The 13,138-nt window shown below is 47.5% G+C and overlaps 1 protein-coding gene across 5 annotated transcripts in view; it reads left to right on the plus strand.

Moving 5' to 3' along the window:
- The window catches only part of RERE (arginine-glutamic acid dipeptide repeats), a 149,104-nt gene that overhangs the window by 37,299 nt on the left and 98,667 nt on the right, over nt 1–13,138 (plus strand). For all 5 annotated transcript variants that reach the window (XM_072354142.1, XM_072354146.1, XM_072354145.1 and 2 more), the window contains exon 2: nt 6,694–7,164. In XM_072354142.1, the coding sequence (XP_072210243.1) occupies nt 6,840–7,164 (325 nt within the window). In that variant the 5' untranslated portion in view covers nt 6,694–6,839. The remainder of the gene's footprint in view (nt 1–6,693; nt 7,165–13,138) is intronic.

Consider the following 13,138-nt stretch of genomic DNA (forward strand, 5'->3'; position numbering starts at 1 on the left):
ATACCTGCTCATACCAAAGTTCATTCTGATTCAGAGGCCAGATCATAATTCAGCATACGTTAAGAGCTCGTCAGCGGGTAATAAATCTCACCTAAGCTGTATAAGTTATCTCAAGGGAGAGGCTGCAGGACTGCTGGGGACAACAGGCTGATGTGCTGGGTATAATTGGGCCCTGACTTCTGGGCAGCTGGCACTGGGTGCCTCGACTCCTGCTGTGCTGCAAAGCAGCTCCTGGCTGGGCTGGGGTTGCAGGAGGGAACTCCTCAGCTTGCCAGGTGGCTGCTGAGCTCTACCCTGGGGCTGCTGGGTGCTCATGTGCAGTGATAGAAGTGTGGGAAGGGTGGGGATGTCTGGGAGCAGGGACGTGGAGGGCAGTGTGTGCCCCAGGCCTGCTGCTGGGGGTGGTGGAGCTGCAATGTGAACGAGGCCAGAGTGCTTCTTGTGCGGCTTAATAATGCTTTGCATCACTTGTTCGACACTTAATGGTTTATGGTCTAATTTTGCAAATCACCGTGCTCAGCAGCTTACAAGATCAGACCTAAATACATTAATCCAGCTATATTGCCTCATCCTGTTACATTAGATGCCATCACTTCAGTCATACAATAGTTAAGAGTCTGCACTGAGAGTACTGGAAGTAGAATTTAATGTCTAAAGCGTGACCGAAGTCAGAAGTTATTTCATGCAGCCTTAAAACACTTCCTCTTGGTTCAGATTAGAGGCAGACTAATCATTTGAAGCATTTCTTCCCTTTTCTCATGAAAAACGCAGCCAGTTATGAACCGCTTTTCAGTGGGATTTATTAGCAGCGGTCAGCAGGTTGCTGATGCAATTCTTCATGGGGTGGGGAAAGGCTGCAGGAGGTTGGGAAGGGCATTGCTCTGAATTGGGGGTGCTGCAGAGCTGATGGGGGAATCAGTGGCCCGAGAGCTGTAACATGGTTACAGTGTAAGTGGATTTCTGTGTTACGTTTAATGCTACGTGCAGGTGGAGGTGTTTTAAGGTTAAAAAAAAAAGGGAAGCTTGATCACTGACTGTGAGAGAAGTGAATGAGATCAGAGGGGAAAAGCCATCCGCTGGCTTGCAAGGTGAGAAGTTGTATTGGATTCCATGGGATAAATAGGTGGTGCTCGTGTGCGCTATGGAAGCTGGCAGCTGGACAGGGAGAGTTGCAGTAGAGGTTTATAAGTAGTAGAGATTTAGGTTTATAATCTGAAAATGGCCATAGACGGTGTTTTCTGTTTGCTCATCTGTTCTGCTGGATGGTCCCATGTTAAGACCAGCTACGTCTGCTCATTTCCTTTGTTGTTAGTTGAGATGGTCTGTGGGATTTCTGTGGTTCCTGTCTGGTGCTAAAATCTTACATAAGGAGATGGTCTCTTTCCTAACGAGCTGCTCACCACCATTTGTTATCTTCAACGCTCAGCCGCAGCCGATGATGGTGTGGGAGGAAACTGCCCCTCAGATTCAAGTGAAATAATGGCAATTGCACAACGTTGTGCGTTGAATGAAGGAAACGTGCATTAATCTTACGGGATGATTCAAGTCCTTGCTATTGGGAGAGGCAAGAAGATAAAGTCAGGGATATGGGATAATCTTCAGCACGGGATACAGAGAGGCCATGAGCTGTGCTGCTGGTTGGGACTGCAGGTGTGCTTTGGTCTCTGCTTTCTGTGCCTGCATTTGTTGCACTGCAGTGTTTGCTCTTGGAATGACACCCCTCTGCCCAGAGCTGGAGAGTGAGCACCATGCATCACGCTGCCACCAGTGAGGTTTTTGCTGCTTTAAATACTGGCACTTGTTAACCGTATTCTGTAAATGCAATAGGGGAAGTGAGACGTAATTTAATACATTGCAGTTGTGAAGCATTAGGAAATTATGAAGAATCTGCTGACCGGTTGCTGTAGACAGCCTCTAATGTGAGACAGAGATCAAGTCAGTATTTCACACCCGAATAAGCACACTTAATCTCCTGATTACAACAGGGCTTCTGTGCTGGGGAGAGGCTTTGTAGGACAGCTCTGCTGCCTGCTCTGTCACTCAGAGCAAGCTGCTGCTCCAAGGAAGTGGGACTCAGCTCTGAAATCAGAGGCGCTGCTCCTATTACTGCTCATGTGAAAGCATGTTAATACAGCAGACGACAAAACGAGGGCTTGTGAAAGTCCATTGCCCTTTGGTAACTTTGTACTGTCTTTTCCTTGTTGGAAGGCTAGAAGAGCAGCATTTCTTTGCCTTTCCACTGTTGTGAAATTGGATGGTGTGGCTTCAGCTTTAATGATGGCTTTGTGTTTGTGGCCTTGTCTGGTTGCTCAGCCCGGCCCAGGAGCCCACCCTGCACTTATTCTTCCATTTTTGGGTAATTGAAGTCAACAGTTACATGTAGCTGAATGAAATGGCTAATGTGGCTGGAAAGCAGGACTTGGGCCTTTGTTTGCTGCTCCAAGAAAGGCTTTCCCCAAAATAACCCAGTCTGGTTTTAGTTTGAGTGCTTTAAATGAAGATATTTTTTGAGGCTTTCTAGAAGATGAAAGGCTTGTGTAAAAGGGCGGGCATTTAAGAAGGAAGAAAAACCTACAGAGCAAAGGTACAGCTGTATGGACTGAGAATGGCAATAGCTGGTTGTTAAAATGCAGGGATGGAGGAACCAAAGCAAAGCTCTGTTGTGCAGTGTATGTATGCCTGTATGTTATGGCACGTGGTACGTGATGTACTGGGGGGCTGTAAGGGAGCTGCTGGTGCATGGGTTGGCATGGAGGTTGGCTGCTGCTGGCCTGAGCTTTCCTCCTGCCTCTCGCTTGCTGTCTCTTGTTGTTTGTGCTTGGTTGGCCGAGCAGTTGTCCTCTGGCTCACTGCTGGCTTGACGTGGTTGTTGGAAGGCAAAGCCAAGTCATTGTGGCCAATAAAACCATCGTATTAAAAATAAATAAATCTGTGTGTCGCAGCATAATTGTTAACTTTGTTTTTTAAACATTGGTAAGCAACCTCCTACCTAGTGCAGGTGTTGTCTCGGCTCCAGGTAATGCCATGCTCCCCAGACAGCAGCTCTGTGCTGCCCCATGGGCCTTCCTCCCCCACAGCCCATAGCAGCAGGGAGCTGCGCTGCACTATAGGAACGCTTTAACAAGTCTTTAACTTTGTTTGCAAGTGATGCTATGGGACTGCTGCTTTGTGTTCCTCAGACCTGTATTGTGCTAATCATTTATGTGAGCCTGCCTGGCTTCAGAGACGAGGAAGTAATCCCTGGCGTTGTGTTTACTGTCTGTTGCTCCTTGTTTGCTCCCTCCCACTAATTACAACTAGAGAGGCCATTAAAGCACCGTCTGAAATCACCTGAGGGGTTCTGAGGAGCTTGCAACTCTGGCTGACTTATCTGGGGAAGTGCTGTTGGTTGTACAGAAACTTCTAAGACTATTGACTTGTATGTAGCTGCTCTTAAACAGCTCTCGTTTCTCCCCGGGTTAGTTTGAGATTGCATTACCTTTAAGGAAGCCAGTGTGTAAAACTGACTGGATATTGCTGACCCAAAATACTTGGTCACCTGAATGGCTGCAGCTCCCATTTTCAACAGCAAACAGAAGATAGGGGAAGAATGCGGGGAAAAGCTGATAACAGATGCGCTGAGCCTTTTCTGGAGCAGAAAGGTTAAACTGCATGCCTCAGCAGGGAGGTCAGCCTGTGGTGCTGTTAATGAGCTCTGTCCTCAGGGGTGGGATGTTAGGAAAGCAGGGCTGTATGCAGGCAGCCCAGGGGTGTGTTTGAGGCAGGAGGGCCCATGTCTGACCTGCAGCAGTGGTTTGCATGCTTGCAGCTCAACACTGTGCTCTGTGGCTGATGGAGCTGAGATTTCCTCTTCCCAGTGCTCTTAGGTTCCCTTCTAACCAAGGCTCTTGAAGGTTTTCTTCAGGCCCGTACCTTAACATGTGTGGGGGAGTCTTTATGGGCCGATTTATCTGCCTGTAAGGATGAGAAGGAGCTCTTCTCATGGTTTTGGTTCCTGTTCTGGCCTCATGGCATTTCTGTTGGACTCACTTTCACATTATGTTTAAAACCCAACTCTTCAGGTATTGAAACCTCTTAGCTGGTATTAACATGCAGAGAGCTGCAATGCGTTGGCTCCACTAATGGTTTCCAGGTGCAGACATGAAATAACCATGGTGCTGCCAGTGGTCAGGCTGGGTCAGCAGCTCGGTGCTCACAGCCTGCCATGATTCTGCCCTGGCAGTAATGCTGTGCAGTTATTTGGGGGTGTATATGGGCTGTATTTCACTGGATGGGCAAAATATATCTAGGAATCTTCAAAACATGTTTGGGTCATTGCTTGAATGAAAGATGATTATTTTCTATGGCTTAATTAGTGATAGCTGAGAGAAGCTTTTCTTTGCTCTTCTGGCATCCTAATGCGTGCCCCACTCTGTAAAGCTGAAATCTGCTTTCAGAGCCGAGATGAGCAGGAGCAGCTTGCAGTGCAGTGGTGGCTGCTCGTTCAGATTCTTTGCACAGCTCCTCCTGGTTCCTTGAGATTTCAAGACTCGGAGAGAGACCTCAGGATGTTTCAAGATGCAGCTGAATTAATACGGATGAATGAGCTGTCAGTTACCATCAGCTCTGGGTTTATTTCTCCCTCATTCTTGGTGTCACTGAGAACAAAAGGACTGGCACCGTGACTCTTCTCTTCCTCCTGTTGTTTATGTTCTCCCAAATCAATATGTAAACAGCATTCTAGTTTTAATAACTGGAGAGTGTAGTTATATAGGGTGAGGATGAGGAGTGCAGCAGGAAAGGCTCTGAAGGGAGAACTTGTCTTTGCTAGGATTCAGTGCCTTGGTGTTGTTCCTGACCCAGAAGTTGGGTCCTTGAGGGCTGCAGCCCCAAGTATCTGGCTCTTACCCATCCCTGGAGGCCACTGAGTGTAACTTGTGGGGTATCCTATAGTTTCTAGTCTCCAAGAGAGACCTCCTGTCCAATGGGTTGAGACAGCACTGCTTGGAATTTTACATAGCCCCGGGGAAGTAATTTGTTTTCATTCCAAATAAATGATTATTTGCTCTCTAATTATGTTGTAACAACAGTGAGGGGTTGGGGAGAGAAAGTGACAAATCCTCAGGCTTGCTATTGAGGAGTTTCATAGCCTCTAGAAATGGAAGACATTTCTTATTGAGTCTCTATGGACTGTTGCTATCACTATCCCTGCAACCTCCCTGGCAATTGACAGGTTCATTGTGGCCGTCTCTCCTGGAGCTGCACTGGGTTCCCCTGTGTGTGTTAGCAGAACGATGGCAGCTGCTGTGAGGAGGAAAGCAAATAGAATCGTTTCTTACCTGGATGATTGGTTCATTCAGGAAATGCCCGAGAGATTCAAGCTCCAGCCTGAACTGTATCAGTAACAGCAATTTGTCTCTGTGGTTGTTTTCATTGCTGGAAGCAATAGTCGGCAGGGCCTGGATTACATAGCAGGCTTCAAATACGCAGCTTCACTGCCTCCTTCAGAATCAAAGTAGTCCTTTGCTTTCCTCAGTGTGCTTCCAGACACTTAACATGAGGACATTCAGCCCCTTTAGGTCCAGTGTTTTGTGCTGGAGGTGCTGTAGCCTTCTGCTCAGTGCGGTCATTCCTGCTCACAGTAGGTAGTGTGGCATCCTGGGGAGCTGTGTGTGGGGTGCAGGTGAAATGGGGTTGGTACACAGTTAGTGCACAAATTCGAGTTAGAGCTGCTGTATTTTTATGAACGGTACGGAATCTGCAGGGTAAGATGGGACCAAACTCTGGTTTAGGATAGCAGCTTGAGCTCCTTGGAGGAGCATTAGAGGCCGTGGGAGGACGAACTGGTTGTAGGACATAGCGTGGTTTTAAGACACAGCTTGTGTGACTCAATGCTGCATTGGCATTCTCTTGTAGAGAGTATCGGATATCATTTCTGAAGAGGTGTGAAGTGTTTTGAGTGTTTCTTTGCTTGTTCTTAGTTTGTTTTGTTTTTTGTTCTCATGACGGGTTTCCCAGCTCTCACCCTGTATCGATGACCATGGGAAGATGGATGTCTTAGTTGCTAGAAGCCTCTCTGGAGACTGAAAGTGCTGCTAGCTGTTGCTGCGAGGTGTTGCGTGCAGAATGCAGTCACGGTCATTTTGGTCTGAGCAACAGGGAGAGCATTTGAAGGAAACTCATTTTGAGTGAAAGGAATAATGGGACACGGCTGCACAGGGCCAGCTGGTGGTCTGGTGGGCAGCTCCTCTGTGCTCTTGGCTGTGCTTTGGGGATCCTGGCCCATAGGACAAGGGTTGCCAGTTCTCTTGCAACAGTTAATCCAGGCTTGCTTACTCTTAGGCTTGCACTGAAGGAAAAAATAATGCAGTTGATGTAAAGAGTATTGATTAAATGATCAAGGAGGTAAAAGCATTGGATTATCTCTTCCCATTCTATTCCCCAGCAGGAAACTGAGTGTGTGAAGCTGGTGACATATAAAATCCACCTTCCTGTCTTCTGTTAGCTCTAAAGCAAGCATGATATGTGGAGAAGCAAATGTTCTAAGTGCTGTGGTTTACTTTCAGTTCATTCATTGCTGTACTTTGGGTTGCAGCTCGGTTGTAAAAACCACTCGTGGGTTTCTTTTGTTTTAATGGGTATTTTCAAATATGAGAGAATGGCGAATATTAACGTTGGCTTTTTCCCCTCTTTCTTCCCCCTTCCTCCTTCAAGAACCTTTTTAAAACGCTGGGGTTGTTGGAGTGGTTGAATTTTTCCTGGATTTGAGTGAGAAATTCAGAAGACTGAAGCCCAGGCTCACTGTCTACCTTTCACGGAGGCCCAGCCGTGAGAGGACAGAAGAAGGCACGTGGCGAATCATGACAGCGGACAAAGAAAAAGACAAAGACAAAGAGAAGGACAGGGATAGAGACCGGGACAAGGAGCGAGACAAAAGAGATAAGGTGAGGGAGAGCGAGAACTCACGTCCTCGACGGAGCTGCACGTTGGAAGGAGGTGCCAAGAATTATGCGGAGAGTGACCACAGCGAAGATGAGGACAATGACAACAACAGTGCCACCACGGAGGAGTCCACAAAGAAAAGCAAAAAGAAACCACCCAAGAAGAAATCCCGATATGAGAGAACAGACAACGGTGAAATCACGTCTTTCATCACGGAGGATGACGTTGTATACAGGCCTGGAGGTAAGAAGTTCCTGTGCTGTGTTTGTTTTGCAGCTGGTTGTGCACTTAGCTAGCAGTTAGCTGGCTGCAGCGTGTGCTGTGCTGTGCACCAGGCTGTGGTTGTATGGGGGAGGTTGCCACGTTTCCATTGGAGATTATTATGGGTCCACATGCAAAGCTTTACAGATACGTCTCGTATCCCATTTGTTGCAATGATTGTGAGCTTTCCTTTAAGAATGAGCCACCTTTTTCACTTTCTACTCCATTAACTTTGTTTCATTCGGGAAGTCTGTCCAAGAGTTTTAAATTGAGCTGGACCACGCACTGTGCACCTTGATCTGAGATTGAAACTAGATGTGATCTGAGCTAGAGGTTGGATGAGGTGCCATCTTCCCCCCCATTTCTAAGTTGTTCTACAAATCCATTTTGTTGAGATCCTCATCTCTTCTCCTTGAAGAGCAAATCAGGTGAGTTAAGATCTCACACCCATTATCCCATTTGTTCGCCCTCCCAGTGGCTAGCTAATGTCTGTGCACAGCAATGTGTGTACTGAGCAAAGCCACCAGTGTCAGCAGGTGTCTGGGTGTGAGGACAGCAGTGAGAAGCTTGCATTATGCTCTGCATATCTTGGACGTGCCATTCAATTGCTGCATGGTTCACATCGGGTTTTCAGACTCATATATAAGGATTCAAGGTGTAACCTGTGGCTGCTGCCAGCAAATTCCTTCCTGAAAGTAAAATAGAGATTATTCACCTGGTTGTATTCCTTGTTTTTTGAGCAAAGAAGTCCCCGTGTTCATTTGTGCTGTGTTTTAGTAGTTAATTGCAGTTGTCTGTTTCACCACGAGGGATATTCTCTTGGTCTGTACTGTTCAGAGTGCTGGCTTAGGGGCTCTGCTGGTTTTCTATTGCTCTTTGTCAGACAATTGCTGTGGTGTAGTAATGCTGCTGGAGCAAGTCAGATGAATTCCAAATAAAATCCATGGAAACTACAGAGGTAAAAGCTTGTCTGATTTTTCTATGAGGCACAGCGTGTCTCGAGTACCAGACTGTCATTGTGTGGGTAATGTCAGTGGGGGAAATGCTCTATCCAGGTGAGGCTGCAGGAAGTGCCCTGAAGTGCCCCTTGTAGGTGTGCAGCACGAGCTGTAGGTGGCTGCTGAAATAGGGCTGTCCGTACTTTGGTGCAGTAGTTGTAGTTTGCTCCTGTGTAGAATGGCCAGTGCTTGTCAGGGCAGCTTACCTACTGAAATGCTTCAGTGGCACCTTTGGATCAGTTGGAAATGGTCTTTTCCTCTCCATCAGGGCTGGGTGGTATCTGTTGCCTGAGCAGTAGCAATAGGAAGCCTGCCTAAGGATCAGCTTTGGAGCAATCTTATTTTCAGTGTCAGAGGATGAAAAATACGAGTATGTTAGGAACAGCTGTTGTGTGGGCCCGGCAGTACAATGCGATATGCTGGCTTTCATCGCAGAAAGACTTGGCGTAAAATGAAGATGGAAAATCACAGTGCTCTCAATTTCATTCTGGAGCGGATTGGAGGAGAATTAGTGCCTTGTGAGGGGTTGCAGTGCTCTGTGTACCACTGATGCAGCAACACATGGCTGGAGGTGTATCTGCAGGGCAGCGGGAAGCACAGCTTGCTCCATTGCAGGAGAGTCGTGGAAGGAAAGAGCAGATAGCATTTATTGTTTCCTAACACGAGAATCTGTTCAGAATAGAAAGGGCCATGTACAGACATAGCAGGAGTGTGTGTGTGGGGGGAGGTCATTTCCACATGCATGATTCTGTCTCTGGGATACTCTCATTTGGATGAATGCTAGTGCAGTGCTGGAGGGGTGTGAGCAAGGATGAGACCATAACGGACCTGTTTAAGGGTTTTAATGCTTTATTTTTAATTAAAAACGTAACTTCCTAACAGGAGCGAGCTTCTGTATTCACACTTCATTGCATAATATGTATTCTAAAAGAATTATAGTACGTACTGCAGGAGAAAATCTTACATCTGGATGTTAGAGGTGTGTGCGGGATGGATAGCTGTCTGCTGCTCACATCTTCAGGGCTTCAGGGAAAGGAAATCTTTTCCATTTGTCTGATTCTGTCTCTTAAATGCTCTGATGTGATCAGGAGTGCTGGAGGTCTGTGCTTTGTACCCATGAAGCCCTTGGTTGCAATCTTCCTCTGTCTGCTGTGCAGCAGTTAATCCAGCGCTTGATTTTCTTTGTGCTCAGCTCAGCACCTGTATGTGAGTAACAGGGAACAGTAAATAAATAGATCATCAAGATCCTTTCAAGCGGGCTGTGCTGCCGTGTTACCGTGCAAATCCTGTTCTTATTAATTTGCACAGACATAACGAACATATGCATAGCTTTAAACCATGCATCTAAATTTGAGTAGAGCTTAGAGATGACACTGCGCAATTAATCTCCTTGGCTGTGTTGGCACTCACATGGACCTGCCCTGAAAGCTGCTGGCCCACGTCCCCATCTGTCCCCTCTGTTTCCACAACCTCCTTTCCAGTTCCTTTCGCATCTCTGGTTTTAATTTGCCTGGCAGTTCTCACCTTGTTCTTGTCACAGTGAGAAAGTCACTCTTGTTGCACGGAGGGAATTGAGGCTGGGTGTTGAGCAGTGCTCCCTAAGTGCACCTAATGGCTCTGTTGGTGCCATTGCTGTTGCAATGTTACTGTGATGGCTCTGTGAGCCTGCACTGGGAAAGCAGAGCTGGGCAGAGGTCTGGGCTGGTTTGGGAAGCAGGTGATTTGGTGTGTCACCTGTGGACCAGGACAACGCTGTTTGCTCTGCCTGTGTAGGAACATTTAAAGGGATCTGCAGGGATTAAAAGGATTGATGAGGATCTGTTTCTGCAGTGACATCAGTAGCTGTGTAAACAACACCTCAGCAAGAGGAGCTGATGAGAGGTAATGGAAGGTGAAACGCTGCTGCTGGGAGAGCCAGGCGTTAGCAGACTGAATCCTTCTCTAGGCCAGGCTGATGGCTGAAGTGATGCGAGTGCTCTGTGCAACTGGGAGGGCACCGAAGCAAAGGAGCTGCACCTCATCTGTGCTCAGTGCAGTGTGAATGTCTGCCTTGCTGTCCCTGACTCCTTGTGCTGTTGTCCGAGAAGGGAGGAAGCTGAATTTGCAGGTTGGATACTGTCATAAAATACCTCGGTTGTCACCAAATGTATCCAAGGGAGTTCTTATATGGTTTTCAATCGGGTATGTTGTGCCTTACAGTGTGTTTGGCCCTTTTCCATAGGGAGCACTTGGGCTCTGAAGTGTGTGTCCATGTCAGCAGTTGGGCATGGAGCCTGCAGTGTGGGGTTGTTGTGCTGTCACATTGGGGAGCACCAGGGTCACATCTGGGGCTGCTGTGCATCCCATGGAGCGCTGCTTCCACCTTCAGTGGAGCAACCATATATCATTGGGGTCTGATGGGACAGGGATGCCCTCCCGCTGCCTCTCCATCCACCACCTGCCTGCATTGCAGCAGCAGTTCAGGCCTCCAAATCCCAGAGCTTTGTTTCCCTCCTGGCTCAATGTCCTGTGAATTGTTCCCTGCATGTTTGGCATTGTTGTAACTGAGGAAATCGCTGACATAGTTGTTTTAATCTGGAAAACCCCCACCAGCTTTATCAGACAACCAGCCAGTTTTGTAACAGAGTCGATGGAGGGAGGGGGAGGAAGAGCTTTGTGATAAGCAGCTCGGTGGTATTTGGGTTGCAGAGTGTCAGTGGGATGGAAGCACAGGGATTTGGCTCGCTCCTTGACAGTGACTGGCTCCTGTCTGACATGGCTCGGGTGCTTGTCAGCCTTCCAGGTGCTGCCTCCTATTTATTCTGACAGCTTTACCAGCTGAGAGAGGTGGGCATGCCAGAACTGAAGTGTAAAAATAGCTCTGTGATGAATATGTATCTCCTGTAAACCTTGAAGTTCTGCCATGGGGTTTTTTAGGTTTTTTTTTTTTTGAGCTCTGTTAAGAAGTTGGAAAAAATGCTTTTTTCTTTGTAAAAGTGGAATTTTACACGTAGCAGGGAGAACTGGAGAGCAATGACTTGTTGTAGTGGTGCGGTTTGATTTGGGGACTGCTGTTCATGGCTCCCTTCCACCTTCCTCATGTGTTGGGAGGAAGAAAAGCCAGTTCTCAGGTGGGAGGATCCCCATGACTGAGCTGGTGGCCCAGCACCTTCAGCCCCTTTGCTTTTGTAGTGGTGTGGGACGGGCAGCAGCTCCTGGGCGAGCCTTTATAAAGCTGGGGACTGCAGACTACAATTAACTGTCATTAATTTTGTTGAATAGAAATATGTTCCATTTATTGTACAATCAGGAGCCAGGCTTGAATGAGTTTAAATAGATGAAATCTAAATTATACTGACAGTCCATTAAACAGCAGCAGAAACCCTTTAAAGAAAATGGATTCGCTATGATACCAGTTTATAATAAAATCATTTGCCAAATAAGAACTACGGTCCAGGCATCAGGAATACTCCTGTGAGCCTCAGATGAGCACAGTAAATTGCTCCAAGCATTTACTGCAGAGCAGGGCTCTGCTCGTGGTGCTGCCGGGGAGCGAGCAGCACTGCTTGAAATCTGCTCAGCAGGAAGTGACAGTGCGAGATCAGCACGGCAATTTGTTTGCTGTCAGCCATACGGGGGAAGAGAGGCAACTGCACAGCTCCAGACCTGTCAGCAGCAATGCTTTTCTGGATAAAGCCATGTATTTAGCATTCCCGGTGTGTTTTTTGTTGTATTTCTATGGCCGGCATTAAAGCATTGTGCCCAAGGTGTTGCCACAGCGAGGGGTCTGTTTCCATTACTGACCTTTGTTTTCAGGCATTTGGGAGGTCTGTGTTTAGAACATCGAGAAACAGTTGAGGTTTTTCTTTTCATTTCTTCCTTGCTCTTTTCCCAAGCTCAGGGTGATGCTGGCGGAGGAGCAGAGCTGCTGCACAGGGACTTGTAAAGGAGTGCTTCCCTATCCAAAGGAAAGCAAAGTGAGGGAGGGGATGAGTGACCCAGAGAGCTGCTGGGAGGTGTGTGCACACAGCTCTGTATGTTTGCAGTGTGAGAATCATAGAATCACAGAATGGCCTGGCTTGCAAAGGCCCACAGTGCTCATCCAGTCCCAACCCCCTGCTATGTGCAGGGTTGCCAACCAGCAGCCCAGGCTGCCCAGAGCCACCTCAGCCTGGCCTTGAATGCCTGCAGGGATGGGACATCCACAGCCTCCTTGGGCAACCTGATCCAGTGCGTCACCACCCTCTGGGTGAAAAACTTCCTTCTGGGGCTGTGGGCGATGCCTTGCCAGTGGCTTTCAAGGAATCTCCTGGAAGTGTGTTCTGTTCTGCAGGGAGCCTGCAGCGTTCTTGCTTGGGTGGCACAAGTGCTCACTCATGAGATGAAACCCCAGAGGATTAATTGTGGAGGTGGCTGCAATGTAAGCTGCTGTGTTTAAGCTGGTAAAGGTTCCTGTGCTCAGTGAGGTTGGTTTAGGGTTGTTTTTGTTTAAAACAAAAGATCTTTCTATCTCTGTATGCCAGCTCTAATTTTAAAAGCAGCTTTTAGTGCAGGGGTATTAAAGTAACCCTTCAGAACCAGGGCACATCTGGTGAGTGTCACAAGCCCAAAGGCATAATGACTCCCTGCCATGTGTCACAGAAATCCTTTGCCTCCAGTGGGAGGTTTTACATAGAATAGGATAGATGTCTGTGCACAAGCTCTGCAGCAGTGTGGCGCTCAGGTGTTACATGGTCGTGGTCAGTGGAGCAAAGGTGCTGCAGCACATGGCAGTGCAGTCAGGGAGCAGCTGCTGTTGACTCCTATTAGGTGTTTTGTGGGCATAAGCCTTAGCCATGTGGGTTTGTTTCCTTTAGGAAATGATGCACAGCTTTCTTTTGTCACCTGGTCCACAGAGCTCTTCTTCAAAATGATGTATTTGTGGTTTGGATCTCTGGTAAATGCAAGTAATTGCATTTTATGGTGAGCTTTGAGTGGCT

This window comes from Excalfactoria chinensis, chromosome 20 (assembly GCF_039878825.1).
Source record: "Excalfactoria chinensis isolate bCotChi1 chromosome 20, bCotChi1.hap2, whole genome shotgun sequence".
NCBI classification, from domain to species: domain Eukaryota; kingdom Metazoa; phylum Chordata; class Aves; order Galliformes; family Phasianidae; genus Excalfactoria; species Excalfactoria chinensis.